This window comes from Mchenga conophoros, linkage group LG19 (genome assembly GCF_057382185.1).
Source record: "Mchenga conophoros isolate Kocher_MC1m ecotype Shallow Benthic linkage group LG19, M_conophoros_male_GT1.1, whole genome shotgun sequence".
Taxonomy (NCBI): domain Eukaryota; kingdom Metazoa; phylum Chordata; class Actinopteri; order Cichliformes; family Cichlidae; genus Mchenga; species Mchenga conophoros.
This window is the reverse complement of record NC_140544.1, coordinates 4,959,576-4,981,230: the sequence shown is the minus strand read 5'-3', so window position 1 is coordinate 4,981,230 and position 21,655 is coordinate 4,959,576. Positions and strand designations below refer to the sequence as shown.

Genomic DNA, 21,655 nt, shown 5'->3' with positions numbered 1-21,655 from the left:
TGAAACACATGGTTATTTCAGATCAACTCAGGAGCTTGCCTGCTAGAAACATAAAACCTGGGATAATTCTGACTAACAGAATAGTTTCAATAGGTTTTTAACTGCATCTGAAGGGAGATGCTCGTGTGTGTGGATAGCCACTATGATTTTGACATTTATGCAGAATAAAATATTTTCTTCAAATTTCTGTTTTAAACTGAAAAACTTTTTTCTTTCCATTTTTATTCATTATACACAATCCTCTTAACAAAGACAAATGTTATCTCTTTTAAAGGTTGTTGTTCTTGTGGGAAGCTTTAATATTCAAAGACATATAAACATATAAATACTGAGCAAAATTTAAAAGAAGAAATATTTTGGTAACAAAAAAGCAACCTTTCAGAGAGGTCTGGTCCAAACTTAAGGCTAAAGCCCAATGCTCCACAGCCTAGTGTGTGTTCACACCGAACGCGATGGACGCGAATAGAGCGTCAGGTTTACATGTAAAGTCAATGGAAAGGCGCGATGACGCGCGATTGCGGGTCCGCGAAAATTCGGAAGCAGATTTGCGTCGCGAAAACGCCAAAACGCGTGAAACGCGCGTCAGTGTAGCGCGTCTGGCGCGTTTGACTCGCGAATAAAACCACGCGCGTGAGTTTTTGTGTTGCATTTTGTGCATACGCGCGTTTTGCGTCTACCGCTCGAGTTGGAAAAATCTGAACTCCAACGTCAAATCGCGCCGCGACAACCAATCAGGAGCCTGGTGACGTGGCTGTTACCTAGGTCAAAGGGGCAGATCCAGCCAAAGCCTTTCATACTTCAGTGGAGGGGAAGGCTAATCAATGCCGTAGCAAACAACTCGGAGCTGTACAACACCAGCTGCTTTCAGTACCGAGACAGGAATAAAAAGGACCGAGCTTGGAGGAAGATATGTGAAGAGATCGGGCAACCTGGTAAGTTCATTCATTTCTCTTTTGAAAGTTTTCACTGACCCGGGGAAGCAGCACAAAAGCTAGCAAGCCACCGCTATTTTCCCACTGACGTACAAATACCGTTCTGCTTTTATGCATGTTGTCATTTAGGAATATATTTTATTGTTTATTAATAAACAGCACACAGTGGTCCCGCTGTTCATCCGTCACTGCTTTGCTTTTTCGCTGATTTTTTATTGCACAGTACAGCATTGCATTCTGCAGCCTGATTGACAAATCTCCTGCGCTTGCCAAATTTATCACGTTTGGTTTTGATAACCATTGCGTCCAATAGAAAAAACAGCACAAAAACACCCATAACTATGAGCCTCATTCGGAAATAGACACCTGCACCGTGAGGGAAAAAGGCGCACGAAAGTGGCGGGCAGATGAAGACAAACCGCGGCATAATAATACTTTTACGTTTTGCAATCTACAAAGGTTTGCACTTTGAGAATCAATTGTGAGAACTGTGACCAGGGGCTAGTTATTCTGAGAACCCCTGCAATAAATGAGGGACCACTGTCTACTCTACGATTATTATATCCAACCTGTTAACATTTAATACTGTATTGATAGAACCAACTGATTCTGCAGCAGAGCATCCCCAGTCCCTGAGCTCCTGCTGCTGCACCCACAGATATGGACAGCAAGCACTGATACCTTTTTAGTCGGTGGGATTCCCTTTTACTAAATATCTACAACCAATCTGATTATATCCTGTTATTGTTTTGTTTTTGTTTTTCAATGTTGAAATTAAAATCTAGTAGCAGCCTTCTCATTTCTTTGTGTTCTGTGCTGTTTTACAGGCCCACAGAGGAGGACGGCTCCGAGGCAGATGAGGGACGGGTCCCAGGACGGTCCATCGGCGGTGGAGCTGGCCATCCTGGAGTCCCTGAAGAGGCCACACCAGTCTCCAATGGAGCATTTCCTCCTCAGCCTTGTTCCTGCTCTGGAGAGCAGCTGGTCCTTTTTATTCCTGTCTCTCTGTAAATTCTTATATTTTATATATTTATGTTTAATGTTTTTCTGTTTGAGACTTTTAATATTATTTCAAATAAATGTTTATAATGACTAATGTCTCAGTTCTACTACACAGCAAATGTTGGCACACGACTTGACACATGTAGAATTTATTTCATATTATACTAATGACAAAATATACTGATACAGTGGGATGCAGAAGTTTGGGCAACCTTGTTAATAGACATTATTTTCCTGTATAAATCGTTGGTTGTTACAATAAAAAATGTCAGTTAAATATCATACAGGAGACACACACAGTGATATTTGAGAAGTGAAAAGAAGTTTACTGGATTTACAGAAAGTGTGCAATAATTGTTTAAACAAAATCAAGCAGGTGCATCAATTTGGGCACCACAAAAAAAGAAATGAAATAAATATTTAGTGTATATCAATGTGTGTGTCTCCTATATGATATATGGGGTGCCTTTGTCTGGACGTGCTTCCCATCCAGAGCTGCACAGCACAGAGGAAAGTTCCAGCGCTCCCTCTGTGATGGACCGCCAGTCTCCAGGTGAAGGCACAGCCATGAAGTCGTCCACTAGACAGTCCCAGATGGACGTCGCTGCCTGGGGGGTGATCTGGCTCACCGTGGACACACCGACTCTGAAACTGAACGCGATGGTCCTGAAGGAGTCCCCGGTGACAAGGAACCTGGACAAAATTGTTCAAAATCAGTATTATGTGTACTGCAGTTACAAAATACATTATTCAAATTCCAAAATACTTTTGTGATGTCAGATTTAAATCACAAAACATGAATCTTACATAAAACCTTTTGTAATTATAAGGATAATTACAAAATGTACATTAGATAATATCTAAAACAGTTGTGTTTTGTTTTAACTTTAACATATCATAATTTGATTGGTAGCAACTTTCACAACTACAGTGAGCCAATCACTCATAATTCCTAAACATGTCAATCAGGTAGGAATGAAGTGAGACATTAATAGAAATAAAGAGTTGTATGTTGACATGTAGCCCTTTCCTTGCTTAAATCATTAATATTTTTGAAAAATTAATCTGTGATAAGACAGCTTATCAAGATAGAACCATGTAACTAGAGATGAACCAAACTGTTCACAGTTTTATCTAACTCTGTTTTAATAAAGGCTGTGACCCCTGCTATAGAGTCTGACAGCTGCAGGGATTATATACAAATATTCAACTATCCCAGAATTAAACCAGGTCTAAATAAAAAGGAGTATCACTACAAAGGTTAACTCAGTGGTCCTAATGCTACAGTTTGATATCAGCAAACACCGAGCGCATACATTGATGTGACACCACAGCCATGCTATCATTCAAACACTGATAACAGCATAAATCGAATTAAATCGGGACTTGATGAGACCTTCTGAGTATCGCTAGAAATATTATAAAGAGTCGTCTCTGTACCACAGTTTGCTTTCAGTAAACACCGACAGCATTCACTGTTAGCATAGCACATCCATGTTAGCAGTGTATAACTGGATGGATTAGCATATTAGCACAGATATCAATAAAGGACTACCATATTAAATAGTTTTACTAACCTCAGGCAGACGGACAGGCGCTCTGCAGGTGGGATTGAGCGTCTGTAGTTGGTGTCTAGGCGGGCGATGCTGGGACCGACGAGGGAAAGCAGGTCCTCAAACTGGCCGACGGTGATAGCGCTGGAATCGGCCGTCATCCAGGCGCAGCTCCTGGAGCAAGTGGTGAAACTCACCAAACTGCTCATGCCTCTGGAGGACCTGATGGACCCAGGTACGGCGAGGACGTCTTTTACGCTGCTGCTCTGCTCTCCACAGTACATAGAGAAGGGAGACTCTCTCTTCAAGCGCTAGCTCGATAGCTGCCATCTTGCAAAGATACCGGTCTGGCACAACTCCCTCCCACATTCCTCCCACATTTCCGGTTCACGCGCGTCAAAATTGACGCGCGATGGATGTTTCTTGGACACGCGTTGAGACGCGAATGTACACGCGTCAAATTAGGGGCGTTTGGGGCGTTTTATTCGCGTCCATCGCGTTCGGTGTGAACACACCACACCTACTACTTGTTTTGCTGTACTTGGTGCTGCATATTGAACAGCATGAAATTATGTGGTATTATGTGAAATACTACTCAAAAGGAAATAATACAAAGATTTTAATCTGCAGGGACCTCCATTTAAGGGAAGTTCTGGACTAAAACTGTCAAGTTTCCAGTGTTGATGTGTTTACAGTCCTGTTGTTTTCAGTCCTTAATTCTAGTTTTTGTTTGATTTCTTTAAAATAGCAAAGAACAGTGTTAAATTATGCTGTGAACAGGTCACCATGAGTGAGCCTGCTATGGTAACAGAGACTTGGGTGTTCTTGTAAGCAGCGTGCGTACAGGGATACCAATATGGTGCTGAAATCTTCCTCATGATTAATGATGATGCCTGGAAAGATCACAGCTGATAATGGTAAATGAAGGAAAATAGAACATGCTAGCTCAAGTGTTGTGCTGGTTTTAAGCTTGCCTGTTTGAGTTCAACAGCTATCCAAATGTATTAAAACAGGGCAGGACTGTAAGTATCATTATTGTAGTATTTATAGCCTTACTTGTTGTTCTATTCATTAGATCTGTATTTAATATTTTCTTTTTTAGTTAAATATTTATAGGTCACGTCATTATTTTCTTTCTTTCTTTTTTCAAAGCAATTTTTGTGTTTCTATTTCTTATTTATGTCTTACTACGTTTACTATTCTATTTCTGTTTATAAAGATCTGATGTATTAATTTTACATAATTCAACATGTTTATTTTTATTTTTTTACATTCAGCTATGCACATGTCGCTGTATTTATTTATCTCCAAAGGTTGATTCTGTTCATCTGGACGCAGCGTTTTCAGGAGAGACGTTTCAGGTAACTTCTTCGGTCTCAGCTGACTGCAGGTTTCCCCAACTTTATAAATAATCTTATATTTTGTATGTTAAATTTATACATTTGCTTATTTGTGTCTGAGTGTTCATAAAGTAGGAAACACTAGCCTGACCTCAAAGCCATTGATTGTTGTTTACAAAAGGCTAGGTGAAGAATTAGCATGTGTAGTTGATAAGAATTATTTGCTTATGTCTGATTCACCCAGAAAAAACGAATTCTGCTTTTAACTGCGATCAGGACTACCCAGCTAATTCACATACAGACAGAACAACAAAGAAATTACATAAAAGGAAAAAAAAAAAAAAAGAAATAACAGAAAAGTAAAAATCACGAAATAGCCACAATAATAGTTTCTGTAAGGAAAAGACATTTTAATTCAATGCTCTCCTCATTTCCATTTTTTGGTTAATTTATTTATTTCTGTATAAAAGTATTTATTTATACATTTATTCAGTTATAATAAAAACATTTTTCGTCCCACACAGAAAACACAGCAGCTATCACACTGCCAGATGCTGGTTAAACTACTAGGAATACAAAATATAAAACACAATGTTTTAAATACATTTGTTTATTACTTAATTCCTTCAATGTGATTCAGTTTTTTACTCTGTAAAATATGATAAAGAAACTCTCTTTAATTAACAGGACATTCACTGTTACTGTACTTGTCACTTCTCAACAACATACATAACTCAAGCTTATTAGCCATCAGTATTAGAATAATGAATATAGGTCAAATTAACCTTAAACTTTTAACCTTGTGCTAAGCCTGAGACTAGAGTTTAAGTTAAACCTGTTTCCACACACAGTTTGACTGAACCTGAGTTTTCAAACAGCTCCTACCTCATCCAGTGACACTCCACAGACGTTCAGCTGAATCTTATGAAGAGACTATAAACAGGATATGCTGTTTGTTCAGGAAACTAGCTGGAAATAGCAGAGGCTCCACCTGTTACAGGTGAAAAACTAACAAGCCAATGTTTGCTCACAGTTTGACTCACAGTCTCCACCATCCTACTGTAGCAAATGTGAACATGCCCTTCTTTCATTTCTGCTTCCTTAACAAGAGCAAATATGGGTTTACCTCTGCTGACCACTTGCTCTTAATGCTAAGATGATTCAGAGGCTCTCAACCAGATCCGAGCTGGTTTGAAGGATTTACCCTCTTCAGGAAGCTCTCAGCAGGTCTTTTAGAATTCCTGTCAGCATTAATACAAATTAAATAATTACATTCATCAATATTCAATTTAAGAATTAGGCTAAGGAAAGAAATTGTTACTACTGAAGAAAAACTCTACGCAAGAAATTCCGGAATCATCTTGTTTTCTTCCACGTATAAATTTGAGGGTTGCTGATGGCTGGAATTTATCCCAGCCATCATAGAGCGAAAGGCACAGAGCACCTTGCATGGACAGGTCACCAATCTGTTGCAGGGCTAACTTTAAACCACTCTGGTGATTCAGTGATGTGTTGCTGAAGATAAAGGTTTGACCAGGAAGGTCGTGAACAGTTCATGTGGCAATAAAAGATCAAAAGCGGCAGTCGGGAATGAAACCCAGCGGAATAACAAGAACAATGTGCCAAAGACCAGTGGGAATATGTTAGCTATTAATACACTGGGACTGGACACAGGTGAGGATGGGTCAGGTGCAATAAAACAGGTTTTTAAACAGGTAACTGGCACCATGTTAGCGTCTTCCCAGTTGATCAGGTCTAATAGATGTTTTCACAGCAGGAACTCTGGTGTGGTAGAGGCCTTTGTCAAAGTAGGCAAGGCACAGCTTTATTTAGCAGTAATGACAAATGTATTCCATCTTGACTAAAGTCTGCGTCATACAAATGTGAATTTCAAAAACATTAATCATTAATCAAATTACAAGCTATGAAATTTATATAGTTTAGAAAATAAAGTAGTAGAAGTAGCACAGTTGTTAAAAAAAATCCCATCTACTTTATATTTCTAACCGAGTACACAGTATTTGATTTTGAAGTGTTGTCTTCAATGTAAACGTGGCTCAATGGTCATGTTTGCAAGACAGGTTATGGGACATTAAATAGAAGTTAACCTATGGTAACCTTTGCTCTGCGTGTTTGCACTGTTTGACAAGTGGGAGGAAGGAAAAAAGTTTAAGTGGGTGACAAAATGGGAACAAAAGCTGCACCCTGAGTATCCTGCACTCTGTGTTTCTTTCTGAATTTCCTCGGAGGTGGACTTTTTCATAAAGCTTTCGCAGCGTTAACATTTTTTAATCGTGAACAGCTTTGTAGCAGTATGCGGCTGAGTCACGCAACTCCCTCTCGCCCACAGAAATCCCTGGACAAATACAAACTCTCCCACGTTCTCTCTCTGCTGCTGAACACTTTAATTGGGGTCAAACTGCAAACAGGAGACGTGTACTCTCTCTGAGATGTTTCTAGTTGAGACAAACCTTGAAGTGTGGCAGGACTCACTGGCTAGTAAAACTTAAAATTCAAACACCACAGTTTTGCTGCTTCTCAGTAAAATGTATCATTTTTGGAAGCTGTCCTGTGAATTTATGACAAAATATATATGTGATAATTATGGACCCTGGCTCTCCTACACGAGTAGGCATGTTACTATCATTGAGTTGTCAGTCACTCACCGAGGCCCTGGCGGATTCCAGCCCGTCCTTTCTTGCGACGACCGTGTACCTCCAGGCAGGGAAGACCGCCGACACGTGAGAAACACAGTTTCTTGTTGATGAAGAGGAAGAGGACGGCCAATGCCACGATGAAGACACCCACCGCCGACAGGAAGCCGATGGCCTCTGGGGTGACTGGCAGGAGCAGGGAGAGGGAGAGGGGACACACAATGACACACTGATCAGACCACACAAACAGACAGCCTGGATACATGCGCACACGTGCACACACACACACATACATGCACGCAACAGTACGCATGGTACATGTGATACACACAGACAGACAGGTGAAACTTTAGTAGTTGAAATATCTTCAGTGCCTTGCTCAAGAGCAGAGTCAGTGTAAAAACAGTTTCACAGTTTTTTCCTATGCTTAACCAGCAAATCAACTTTGCTCAAGAGCACTGTGACGCTAGAACTGTAAGGTTTGAGTTCAACATTTTTTCTTGTCATATTTTAAAGAAACCAGTTCTCGCATCATAGTCTGTGCTGGTCCATTCTATGCCAATTACAGGTCAAAGTTCATCGCTACAGTATGGTTGTGTCCAAAATCACTCACTAATTCCCTACTCCCTCTATAAGGACTTCTATGAGAAGGACCATGTAATAGTGAGCCCATTACCAGTAAGAAAAAACAGTAATATGATTTGAGTGATCTTTTTGGCATTTATTACACGTATGCTATTTTTGTGAAATATTTTGGAATATTCCAAGTGCACTATATAATTTATATTCACTATAAGATGGGACAGCAAAACAATAAAAACAGTCTATGGTCCAGAGACTAGTGAGTGATTTCAAACACTGCCTGTGTTGAATGAATAGCAGGACAAAAGTGCTAGCATTAGCCTCACAGCTAGAATCTGGCTAAGAATATACAGTAAGTAAGCTAGTTAGCTGGCCATACTAACCACTGCAGCTTGCATGTGGTGGGGCAGGTGTGGATGACAAGAGCTACTGATTAACCTTCATTATGGTCTATGATGCTCTGAAAAGTATTTAAAACTTATAGCGTTAAAAAACGGAGTCAGTATAAAGAGGGAAAGAGTGGCAAGAATCACGATCCAGTCCTGATCACACACAACAACATATTGTTGTGCGTGATCAGGACTGCACAGCTACAGTGTAAGTCTGTATTTATTTGTTGTAGGAGGAAATTATAGAATGATTAACTGGAGAGACTTTGTTGGATCAATAAATATCCTAGATGCAACACAGCAAGCTCTCAGTAAATAAATACAACAAGCCCATCCATTTACCATCTGTGATGTGTGCATTAACACTTTATGTGCTGTATATTGCTAATCTATATACTGCCTGTACACTACTACACATACGTAGTGAGCCAGTTTCCCTTTCTTTATATTTTGTTTCCCAGCATCTGTATTTTTGAAAAACTTTTTTAAGCTGTCTTAAACAACAGTTCTCCAGAACTTCTTCTTTTATTTGCTGCAGTTCATTCACTTATTTCTTTCAAATCCTACCTGAACATTTTCAGTGAAAATATTTTGTTTGTTAAACCATTTAACACTGAGCTATGAATCATTTAAGTATATAAAAGGCGCCTAGCTCAAGGGATTAGTGCTGTAAATAACAGGGAACTTAACATAGGACAAGCTTTAAATAGCATCTTTAGGCACTCTGATACCACCGTCCTGTTGCAAAAACATGTCAGTTGTTCGCATTAATTTTTGCACCAACAAGATGAATCCCTGTGTGAATCCCTTGAGCAAGGTGAAGAGGAAAACAGGGAGAAACGGTTGAGAAATGGACTAAAAATCAGTGGCAACAGGTTTCATGGAGAGATTAATCTAAATTTGAAATTTCTGGTTCAAATCATTATCAATATGCATAGATGAGTTCAGGACAGAGGTAGTGAGTGTTATGGTTTGGGGCTACATTTCAGCCAGTGGTCTTTGAGATCTTATTCCAATTGATTGAATCATGAATGCAGAAAGTATCATCATATTTTAATCCACCATGCAATCCCTTCTGAAAAGCATATGATTGTCAATGGCTTCATTTTTCAGCATAACAATGTTCCCAAACATACTGCAATGCAGAAAAAGCATACGTGAGTATGGAAAGAAACCCAAAACATACACACACAATTCTAAACACTATCAGTCATGGACTGGCCTCCCCAGAGAGCTTGGACCTCGACATTACTGAAGCAGTGTGAGATCAGCCTGGGGGAAATATTCTTAAATAACTTAACCCTCTCAGGCTCAAATTAACTTTTTGTTGCTAATGCACAACCAAGTCCTGCAGTGGTACTTCTGAGTAAAAAAAAAAACCCATAAAATATGTATGTGGGGTAATCAGGTTGTTAGTTTTTAACTGTTGCAAATCGGCAACGCCTGCCTCGAGAGGGTTAAAGAAATTAGAAGACATCTTGGCTAAGAGAGTTCAGACTGTTGAAGAATAAAGGTGATCATTAAATATTTGTTTTCATGCTTGAATTTTTTCTACTTTATGTGCTCTATTTTCATGTTTGCACATGCCTCAATAAATTAGTGCACCTATTTTTCATTGTCATGTAAGAAAGTAGTGATGAAAGTTGGTCACAACTAAGAAACGGGTGACCAGACAGGCAAACTGAGGTAGACATGGGCAGAGATGAAGAGAAACGCGAGGGTGTACTACTCTGCTCTGCTTTCAATGAGGTGCCTTAGTCTCCTTTAGCACGATGAAAAGAAATGCAAAGGGATGAGGGACAAGGTGCCTTTTCCTGTTTCCACGGTAACGTTTCAGTGAGCAAAAATCAATGGAACCAAATGACATGAGTACACATTCTACTGGGAGCTGACGCCAAAGAAAGCACTCGGCAGTGTAGGTGGTGAGGATTCAATACACCTTTTTTTTAACTCTCCACCTTTTGTTTTTGCCTCTCTTTAACTTTCATTCATGAGAACCTAAACTCCCACGCTTTACAGACGTACCTGATGTACCTTCATCTACACCGTAGACTTCCACCCACATCGTGTGTTCCTACGCGACGACAAAATAATGAGCAACAACAGCAGATGGTTTCTGTTGAGAAGAGGTTTTGACTGCTTAAAAAGACTTTAATCCTTATTTACTTTCTTCCTATTTAGGATCTAGCTCCTAAGAAATTCTAATACTGTTATTGGGACTCATGAGCCTTTCCTTTCTTCTCGTTATAGAGAGAAGACATAAAACTAGAGCTCCATTGCTATATTTCAGAAATAAGAAACACTTATTCAAAACTTCACAGTTATTTTTAACTATTCAGTAAACAAGCATCACTGGAACAGAGCCTTTCTCGACAAAGCCATGCAGCTTAGTTCTTATTTATATAAAGACTGTAGTGTATCAGACACGTATTTTTTTCTCTATATTTTTTTGGTATTATGCTTTGATGCATTTTTAAGTCTAATGTAAGCCGGGTTGTAGCACAACCCCAACTTGTGTACCTTTTCTGCTAGTTAGTTATCTTGCTGGACAAACTAATATTTTTAATTCATTTTATCATTTACAGTGGGGCAAAAAAGTATTTAGTCAGCCACCGATTGTGCAAGTTCCCCCACTTAAAATGATGACAGAGGTCAGTAATTTGCACCAGAGGTACACTTCAACTGTGAGAGACAGAATGTGAAAAAAAAATCCATGAATCCACATGGTAGGATTTGTAAAGAATTTATTCGTAAATCAGGGTGGAAAATAAGTATTTGGTCACCTCAAACAAGGAAAATCTCTGGCTCTCACAGACCTGTAACGTCCTCTGTAAGAAGCTTTTCTGTCCCCCACTCGTTACCTGTATGAATGGCACCTGTTTGAACTCATCATCTGTATAAAAGACACCTGTCCACAGCCTCAAACAGTCAGACTCCAAACTCCGCCATGGCCAAGACCAAAGAGCTTTCAAAGGACACCAGGAAAAGTATTGTAGACCTGCACCAGACTGGGAAGAGTGAATCTACAATAGGCAAGCAGCTTGGTGTGAAGAAATCAACTGTGGGAGCAATCATCAGAAAATGGAAGACATACAAGACCACTGATAATCTCCCTCGATCTGGGGCTCCACGCAAGATCTCATCCCGTGGGGTCAAAATGATCATGAGAACGGTGAGCAAAGATCCCAGAACCACACGGGGGGACCTGGTGAATGACCTGCAGAGAGCTGCGACCAAAGTAACAAAGGTCACCATCAGTAACACACTACAACGGCAGGGAATCAAATCCCGCAGTGCCAGACGTGTTCCGCTGCTGAAGCCAGTGCATGTCCAGGCCCGTCTGAAGTTTGCCAGAGAGCACATGGATGATACAGCAGAGGATTGGGAGAATGTCATGTGGTCAGATGAAACCAAAGTAGAACTTTTTGGTATAAACTCAACTCGTCGTGTTTGGAGGAAGAAGAATACTGAGTTGCATCCCAAGAACACCATACCTACTGTGAAGCATGGGGGTGGAAACATCATGCTATGGGGCTGTTTTTCTGCCAAGGGGACAGGGCGACTGATCCGTGTTAAGGACAGAATGAATGGGGCCATGTATCGTGAGATTTTGAGCCAAAACCTCCTTCCATCAGTGAGAACTTTGAAGATGAAACGAGGCTGGGTCTTCCAACATGACAATGATCCAAAACACACCGCCCGGGCAACAAAGGAGTGGCTCCGTAAGAAGCATTTGAAAGTCCTGGAGTGGCCTAGCCAGTCTCCAGACCTCAACCCCATAGAAAATCTGTGGCGGGAGTTGAAAGTCCGTGTTGCTCGGCGACAGCCCCAAAACATCACTGCTCTCGAGAAGGAATGGGCCAAAATACCAGCTACTGTGTGTGCAAACCTGGTAAAGACCTATAGTAAACATTTGACCTCTGTTATTGCCAACAAAGGTTATGTTACAAAGTATTGAGTTGTATTTTTGTTATTGACCAAATACTTATTTTCCACCCTGATTTACGAATAAATTCTTTACAAATCCTACCATGTGGATTCATGGATTTTTTTTTCACATTCTGTCTCTCACAGTTGAAGTGTACCTCTGGTGCAAATTACTGACCTCTGTCATCATTTTAAGTGGGGGAACTTGCACAATCGGTGGCTGACTAAATACTTTTTTGCTCCACTGTAACATTTATTCACGAAAAGCCTTCAGAACAATTTAGTGAAAAAGTTTATGAAAATTAAACTCCAGGAACATTCTCCAATTTTCCCTAAGAAGCAATAAGAAATGCAAAGTAAGCAACTGAGTTAGAGAAGGTGACGTCACTATGGCAACTGTAGCTCTCTAGTTTTTATGTGCAAACAATGTTGTTGACAATAGCAGTGGCTGGTGTGAACCCAGAACTGCAGTCAGTAATAGGGAACATGAGACTAATCGTAACCCGTGTAACACGTTACTGTACTCACATTTTTCAGTAACATGGCAATGTAGTGTGCTAAATTCAGTAATTAGATTATAGGTACAGGTAAAGTTAAACAAACATGTTTTGTTTTCTTCCTGCACATTTGCACTACAAGCAGCTAATTTAAATACATATTCAAGAAGACAACTAGAGCAGGGCGATATGGCCAAAAATATTTATCACGATATATATTTGAAAATTTGCGATAACGATATAACTGACGATATAATTGATGCGAGACAAAATACAACTCCACAACTTTACTAGCGCAAAAAGACAACCTATCATTTATTTTCACTTAAAAATTAAACAAGAAGCTGGTTTTTATGTACATTAAAAGCTTTATAAAAATGTAACAGTGCAAATGCAAATTCCTTGCTGAAAGTTTAACCAAAAGGCATTTCCAGTAGAAATGGGCTGACATATCCTGAGCATAACCATGTATAATATCCACTGAAGTTAAAAAGAGGTGCTTTGCAACATTAAACTGCAGTGTGCAGTACGTATTTTTCGGACCATAAGGTGCACGGGATTATAACGCACATTAAGCGAAACAAAGCAGTCAGATAAATCAAACTTTATTAAACTCATTCTTCTTGCTTCCTCCATTTCTGTACCATTGATTCATTAATATTGAATTCTCTGGCAGCTGCTCTATTCCCATGTTGTTGCAGTATATTAATGACTAACCTCGTATTGTGGATGGATTATCTCAGTTGTTCTCCTGACTGAAGTTTGGTCCGTTTACAGCATCCTGCCATGCGATTGCATTTGTCTCTAACCATGAAGAACCTTCACGTTAACTTTTATAAGTGGAAAAGTGTTAGTGTTTGTCCTCCAGCTTCACTGTGTATGTTATGCTAACATAGCTGTGTCGCTAGCGATCACGTAGCACATCATTATATACCAGATAGCCCAACTTCAGTAACCCTACAAACGTCACTGCTGTTTAGTTTCCTGTCTTCATTTATGTTGGAAGTGATAGCAGAGCTGTACGTTTGATTTTTTTCAGAAATCTCTCAGTCAGAACATGCTATATCATGCTTAGGTAACTAGCGAAACTAGCGAGCTAACTTCCGCTAGCTTCCTGCTAGCTTCTAACTCCGTTAAATGTAATACATTTTGTTTTCATGGATGCCTGGAAGTTAAACTTCATAGTTACACCTGGTAAAGCAGCAATGCTGATCGTTTTATTAAAGATGAAAGAATTTAGACAGTTTTTAATTCTTAGTGATGCTGCAGTGTTCGTTTGACCTGAAGCATACGGAGTTTAGGACCCAGATTACTCCCAGATTTAAGAGCATCTTAGTCCGACAAATACGACAATAACGACGGCCCGCTTGCATGTTCTGCAAAAAAATGTGCTTTGTCGTGTATCTGACGGACAAACACCAAACCAGTTCCACATCACTGAAGTTGCACCATTTTTACAAACCAATTCTGGTTCATCTGTTTCACTCAACAATCGGCCATGTGCGTATGAAAACAAAGGCACTGCGCATGCGCGTTTTACTCATATTCTATCGCGATATTTCATTTTCCTATCGTTGCCTAACATTATACCGGTATTACCGTGAACGGTATAATATGGCCCAGCCCTAAAGACAACTGTGGAATGGTCTACGACTTATGAGGAATGGGTTGATGTATTTATTACTTGTATTTGTACTGCATGAAAGGACAAGAGCATGATGGGGAAATGCAGTTGATGCCTTGACTGAATAATACTGCTAAACACAACTTTGGCTCACTGAAAGCATCTGCAAAGGCAGCATGCTAACACCTAAAAAACCCAGAGTGACGTTAAAGCTGAGTGCATGCTGACTCCAGTTCAGCAGCCAGAGTCTGAACACCAACAAATAACACACAGTAAAGCACTTTATAAACGAGCACAGTGTGGAGGAGAGCCTGTTTGATCACCAGACCAACAAGCTGGAGTCCAACACTCCAGCTTTTCCTCACCAGATCAGGTGTGCCAGCAATCAGCTGGCAAAGCAGATGTTCGAATGATGCGATCAGCACAATTTTATGCAATAAAATATTCGCTTTTACCAATACAAGCAGTTTACAATATCACAGGTTACTAGATGCATATCACAAGAAAAACATAACTGCTTCTTATTGAAGACAAGTGAAAATGCATCGCATAAATCGTGTTTTTCCTGCAGACATGCTGATGGGACGTTTGTGGTGTGGTGTAGTTGTGTATGTAGTAAACTGTTTGAAATGGCTTGGGCAAAGAAAGAGAATTCATTGCATAAAATAGCGCTGATCACATCACCTGATTGCACTGCTCAGTACAGCCAGCCAAAACCAGAGTTTCTGACTCCAACTTGCCGGTCCGGGTGAAAAACCTGTAACCTGACTCAAACAGGCCTCCACACAGTCCTCATTTATGAAGTGCTTTACAAACCCAAACATTACGGCTCACAGGTGGATTTTCCTGTTTGAGTGCAGCTAGCCAACCAACTTTACTGAAAAACATCGTTGGTTTCCTAACATGAAATTCATAAACATTTTTAAATTTATTTCCTAAATCCTGCTCCTTAGACAGTGTTACATCTACGTCAGTTTTTGACAGCAGGGCTCCATGATGTAACTGGAGCACAAACTGGGTGTCATCAGGACACTACAACATAGAGCGAACACCATCCCCACAGACACAGCGGCCAGGGAGGCAGAAGAACAGCGCATCAAGAAGACCCTTTACATCCCAGCTGGACATTTGTCAAAGCTGGGACGGCACTTAAAGAACGCTCCAGCCGATCCAGGAGAAAAGGACAACTGCTGCCTAGTAATGCCTCAGTGATCCCGTATGTGTCAGGAGTATCAGAACGGTTGAGACACATTTTTTGTAAACACCGTGTCTCTGTGGCTTTTAAATGCCAAAACATGATGCGCCAAAAACTGGCCCACGCCCAAGGATCGGGTCCCCCGACACAAACAGAGTAACATAGTGTACGCTGTTAAGTGCAGGAGGATTGCTATGATTTATACATTAGGGAAACCAAACTAGGGCTGCTCGATTATGGCAAAAATGATAATCACGATTATTTTCACTGAAATTGAGATCACGATTATTTGACAATATTTATTTAACCCTTTAAGACCTACTATAGAACCAAGTCCACCAGAGCTTATATTATTTTTTTACATGCTGTAGTGCCATTTGTGGGAGCATTTCAAGTTGCTATACATCAATACAACTGTTATAGCCCATATTTTAATAATATGTATGCATTAAGTGCATAGTAATTACATAAATTGCAAAAAAGTGCAATAAACTACAAAAAAAATTGAAAATCGCTTTTGTTTTGTTTACATATATTTCTACTTGGAGAAGTTTAAGAGGTTTATCCCTCAAAACTTTAAATACAATAAAGTTGCAAAAAATAGTTTCCCACCACAGGAAATTTATTTTGAGTGTCTTCATAGTTTTATTTTGGAGATACAGCAATTTTTATATACTGCAGGAAAAACAAAAAACAATCCTATGATGCAAATTTGCAAAGAAAACAGCATGTGCATCATTTCACTGTGGGAAGTGTTACGAACAGCTGATAGGAACGGCAAAGCGTGTTTCTGGAATATTATGCTTTTGTTCCTGCAAGCGCTTTTTATGCAATTTTTGCAAAGCTATATGTGGAACGAAACCGTGACCGAGGACAAGCTGATGGCATCAGATGTAAGTACAACTCCTCCGGTTTCATATGCAAAACAAATTATTGCGCTAGCTTACACGGTTCAGGTTCTACAGGGATTTAAAAATAGTTACGCAAAACGGAGCGTGCTGCTCTGACCGGCTTTAAAGGGTTAACAATGACTTTAAAAAAATAATATAAAAAAGTGTGCAACACCACTGAAGTTTTTTTTTTTTTAAACTCTTTTCAACCAACGGCAGTCACTCTCCAAATAACTTCTGCTTAGCTTTCCGAGCTTCCCTCGGGTCCTCTTAATCAGCGGTCTCCAACCTTTTTTGCGCCACGGACCGGTTTATGCCCGACAATATTTTCACGGACCGGCCTTTAAGGTGTCGCGGATAAATGAGGGAGGGGCTAATAATCGGCTCAGTCATTTTTAATGATCGTTGAAAGCCCAGATCGTAATCGTGATTAAAATTCGATTAATTGAGCAGCCCTAAACCAAACAACCTTTGATGAAGCAGATGGTTCAACACAGAAGAGCTACCTCGTCAGGCCAGGACTCTGCAGTCTATTTACACCTACAGGCCAATGGACACTCTTTCAACGATGAGGATGTTCACATCCTGGACAGGGAGGAACGCTGGTTTGAGGGGAGAGTCAAGGAGGCCATTTACATGAAAAGGGAATCGAGTAAGGGCCCTAAAGGTACATCTGTCACCATCTTAAAATGCTATAATTGCAGCCATTCCCCAACTCTCTGTGAATGGTACTTGTGACCATTGATCAGTGGTTGTTGATCAATGGTCATGACAATTTGCATATTAATGATCAAGGAACTGACCTCACAGCCCATTGTTCACTCAGTGGTGCTAGTTTCAGTCATTGTGCACTCACTTGGATGAGTCACGAAACGTTTCTCGCTATATCCAGATGAACAGAATCAACCTTTTGGGAAGTAGTGCAACAACTACAGTTACTTTGTTGCAAAATGAGTAATTAAGTAAAGTAATGCAATTATTATTAAATAATACTACAAATATGAATAATAATTAATTGTTTTGAGTGACAACCTTAACACTGATCATAACTATACAAATATATCACCAGCAGGTTGGAGCACCATTTCTCAGCTCAACTTAACATCATTAAAAGCACAATGTTCTGCCAGTAAATCCACAGCTGGATGTTGGTTCACGTAAACAACACTAGAGAAAGCCAAACCTTCTTTCACTTGGTTCCACTTGAACTGCACACTGCAGACATGACAATGTGGAGACGACATCTGCGTACCACCAGTGATGTTGTTTTGGTGTCCGTGCAGAGGATAACGCCTACTAAGAAAATGCCCACCACAGCCACAGCCTGTTCACCAGCTGCTATCTCACAAGTAAGACTCAAGAATAACGAGCAAAATTACTGAACTTATCCTCCACGCTTGGAAACCATAAAAGGGAATTACGTATTAATTCTTGATTTGTGTTCAGAAGCAAATTTCTTAGTTTGTACAATGCAGGGCTTCACCACATGATTCTGTCTCTCAAGGTTGAGAGACTGAAGGATAAATATAGGGTTATTTCAGTGAAGTTGCCAACTGTAACCACTGTAACAAAGAAAAACAAAACTGTGCATTTTTTTCTTTTTCAAAGAAGAAATGCTGCTGTCACCAGTTCCTGAAAGTCTCTGCAGACAGGCCACCAGCTTTCTACATGTTCAGCTTCTGTTCACTCCCACAGAGAGAGAAGTGTGCAAGTGTGCATGACAGATGCAGCACGGGAACACTCCTGCTCTGGCTATAACGCTGTCCAAATTTCACTTTGAAAGACATCACGCCACCTACTCACTTCTCCACTCACAGGCTTGTGACGACATCGACCGAGAGAGCGCACCTCACTGCATTATCGGTGTTACATTACTTTTAAACGTGAGAAGCTAACAGACAGCTCCTCCTCATTTATTTATAATATACGATACATGTTATGGTAACTGAATTCTAATTCCTTTCAATGGAATTATACAAATATTGATTACCCCCGAAAAGTAACGAATTTCTAATAAATTAATTCCCAAGAGATGCAGAAGTGAAAACAGTGTGACGGTAAATGTTCGGATGGTGTGTTCGGGTGTGGCTGTAAATTGGAGTTTCCCTCTCAGCTGCTCTGACAGTCAGACACTGAGCTCAGTGTTGGAAACTCAGAGCCTCCCACTGTCTACATGCAGATGGACAGGAAGAAACCCTTGGTCAAAGTCTGCCCTCACACCTGCCACACACACACACACACACACACACACACACACACACACACACACACACACACACACAAGCGCACATGTATGCCACTCAACAAGGCAGAATTTCAAACATAAAAATAAATGAACCAAGAGCTGAAAACAGTTTGTTGAACATGCAAACCTATAAAAGGCAAGACCACATTTTTTTTATTTATTTATTTTCTCACAAGCTGATCTTAGCGAGATATCAGATCCGAGTAATGAGATGGAGAAATCGAAAAATTCCCAATCGCTAATCTGCGGAAGACCTCTGTTGTGAAAGACTGTTTGTGCATCAGTGCATGCTAAATCTTTATCCGCTGATTAATATGCAGCTGCTGATTTTTCCAGCCTCGCCTTTGAAGTGAGTAGCTCCAGAGGAGAGAAGAGAGCACTTTGATCTGAGCGTTCGAAAAGAAAGTAAAAAAAAAAGAAGTCACACAGCAGCAGCGGCAGCGAATGCCACGTTGCTATCACTCATTAACAGGGATATGAGTGGTCTTGAAGAGGAAAAACATGCTGCTTTGTAGTTTTTCCTTTCTTCTTCTTTTAGCCATGAATAAAGCATAAGGAGTACATGCTGTCTCTCTCAGTTCATTCTAAGGTCACTCATTAATGTGGGTAATTAGTTTCAAGACTTGTGGCCTCTTTGTGTGTCTCCTTATCCTCTGTCTACAGATTAATACTTTAACACACAGCTGAATGCTCTCTTCTCACTGTAATGAAGGCAGACGCCTGAGGAATACAGGATGATTATTTCTCTGTCTGGAATTGAGCAACACCATGCACAATCTAATGTTTTATTTCATTCAGTATCCCAGTAGGGCTACATTTATCATCATTTTTTTCCTGCTTGTTCTTTTATTATTCTATACACACCACAAAACACCTCTAAAATTAATGCTTTGTCCAGTCAATTTATTAAGCACAACTAGATACTGGATGGCTCAGTTCTTTGAATAAAGGTTGCTCAGTGGCACATACGCTAACTCACGTAACGTCTGGCTCACGGAAAGTGCTCAGTCGGCCTGAGAGCCGTGCAAAAAGTCCCGGTCCCTAGCAGACTGCCATTAGGAAACACCACACACACATACACAACAATTTATAAAGGAAACAAAGTTGGAACTGAAATTTCATCACAAATTTTAAACTGTCTTGTGCACTACCTGTTCCTCAACAAAGTAATCACATTACATGTATATGAACATAGAGGGCGAGACACTGAACTGTGGTTCAACACCCTGACAAAAAGCAATCAGCCACCAGCACCAACCACGAGGAGCCTAAGAAACACAGAAACATCGGCACAGCATGTTTTCATTGTCAAACACACTGACCACAAGGTAAAGAGCACGTACGCACACACACACCTGAAAATCATAGTTTCCTTGGAAACAGTCCATTGGCTCTATTATGGTATAATGAATGTGTTTTTTCCCACCCACATGTAAGAAGGTCTCATGTTACCATGGTGCCATCTGTCTGTCCTGATTGGCTGGGAGGACAAGAACATCTCGGGGTTGAGAGATGATGAAGAAAGAAAAACAAGTCAAAAGTGGTTTCATTTGGAGCGGAGCTCCAAGAAAGACAGTCAAACAGCCAGGGCTCTGGGTTCACTAGTCTATGAATATGCAGCACTGAGCCAGGTGCAAATGCTCTATTCATGCAACCCTGAGGTCCCAAACGTGGTTCCTGTGAACTCGAATGAGGAGACGGCACAAACACACTCACCATAAGGTATTGAGCAAATCTGAGCATTTTTAACTGCAAGAAGAAGGAGAATCATAAATTCCCCTCATTAATACTTTGTAGAGACAAAACTGATGAGCTAGAGCTTCACTGAAATATTCTGCCGTAGCTGTTTTGAGCTGAAGCAAACCTAAATGATGGTGATAACACCACCGAGCTTTACCCCTTTATGACATCTTCTTTTGATAAGAGAAATATTTTCAAGTAAAGCCAGTTTTTTTTTAGTTTGTCTGATTTAAAGATTCAAAGAATTATTCAATGAATTATTAACCATGTGCAGCTTTTCACCAGCTATCTGAAACATACTAAAAAAAATCAAAAACCAAAACAAAGCCATATTTACAGGGAAGCTGCCATGTGTGCTGAGCCAGTCTATCCCTGTGAGGTGAATGACTGTTCCAGCAAAGCTTCTAAAAGGAGCTGGTCTCGGTTAGATGTGTCAGTGAGGAAACGCTCAGGTAACATTTTCCAATCAGCGTGGCTCACTAGCTTGTCTTATTTTAAAGAACAGGAGCTGTATGAAGCCTGTTAAAGCCTTAACTTTAATCAAAGATATCCCTCAACAGCACGTATTTTTGTCTAACTGAGGAATAACTTGATTATATTGCGATGTACTGTGAAATTTTCTTTGAATATGACTTCCTGTGAAGTATTCTAAGCCTTAAATGTCTTAGCAACAAAACTATTAATGCTTCATGCATTGCTGGGAAACCAGGATTTACAATACTAGTGCTGAGCTCCCATCTGCTGGTAAAATGCTGCATTACCACGGCAACACCAGAGGACTGCTGCTACACCGGAGGCTCGGGAATCTTTATAGAGCCTATGACGTAACCTACACAAGTGGCCAACATTGTGGCCGGCTTTATGTGGTGCATTATGTGTTAATTAAAGTGTGGTTGTGTCCCAGTGTTTTATATGTGCTGCCAGTTCTGATAAAAACATATGAAATTTGGGGACTTTTCCCTCCTGAGTGCCCACTCTTTGTTGTGGTAAGTTTATTTCTGTTGCCAGAGGGAAAAGACATCTTTCACCACGTTTGTACATTCCCTCACATCCACTCCAGGGGTTTCAGGAATCTCACTCAAGGA

The 21,655-nt window shown here is 40.2% G+C and overlaps 2 protein-coding genes and 1 long non-coding RNA gene across 4 annotated transcripts in view; 1 reads left to right on the top strand and 2 right to left on the bottom strand.

Moving 5' to 3' along the window:
• The window catches only part of syt16 (synaptotagmin XVI), a 41,325-nt gene that overhangs the window by 14,478 nt on the left and 5,192 nt on the right, over positions 1 to 21,655 (bottom strand). The window contains exon 2 of one of the 2 annotated variants that reach the window (XM_085256877.1): positions 7,494 to 7,736. In XM_085256877.1, the coding sequence (XP_085113003.1) occupies positions 7,494 to 7,736 (243 nt within the window). The remainder of the gene's footprint in view (positions 1 to 7,493; positions 7,737 to 21,655) is intronic. The other variant, XM_085256878.1, reaches the window with a different exon arrangement.
• Positions 736 to 2,028, top strand: LOC146551519 (uncharacterized). Its single transcript, XR_014889907.1, has 2 exons — positions 736 to 932; positions 1,760 to 2,028. It is a non-coding gene; the product is annotated as an uncharacterized LOC146551519 (long non-coding RNA).
• Positions 1,750 to 3,883, bottom strand: LOC146551518 (uncharacterized). The gene is made up of 2 exons (XM_085256883.1): positions 3,512 to 3,883; positions 1,750 to 2,627 (listed from the first exon to the last, which is right to left on the bottom strand). Exons 1-2 carry the CDS (start codon positions 3,769 to 3,771, stop codon positions 2,381 to 2,383), a joined length of 507 nt encoding a protein of 168 aa, XP_085113009.1. The 5' UTR covers positions 3,772 to 3,883; the 3' UTR covers positions 1,750 to 2,380.

Excerpts from the sequence above, each read along its gene's own strand:
- LOC146551518 (XM_085256883.1), bottom strand. The coding sequence starts at position 3,771 with ATGTACTGTGGAGAGCAGAGCAGCAGCGTAAAAGACGTCCTCGCCGTA. Across the intron at positions 2,628-3,511 it reads CGCCTGTCCGTCTGCCTGAG|GTTCCTTGTCACCGGGGACT; the intron begins GTTAGTAAAACT and ends AATTTTGTCCAG.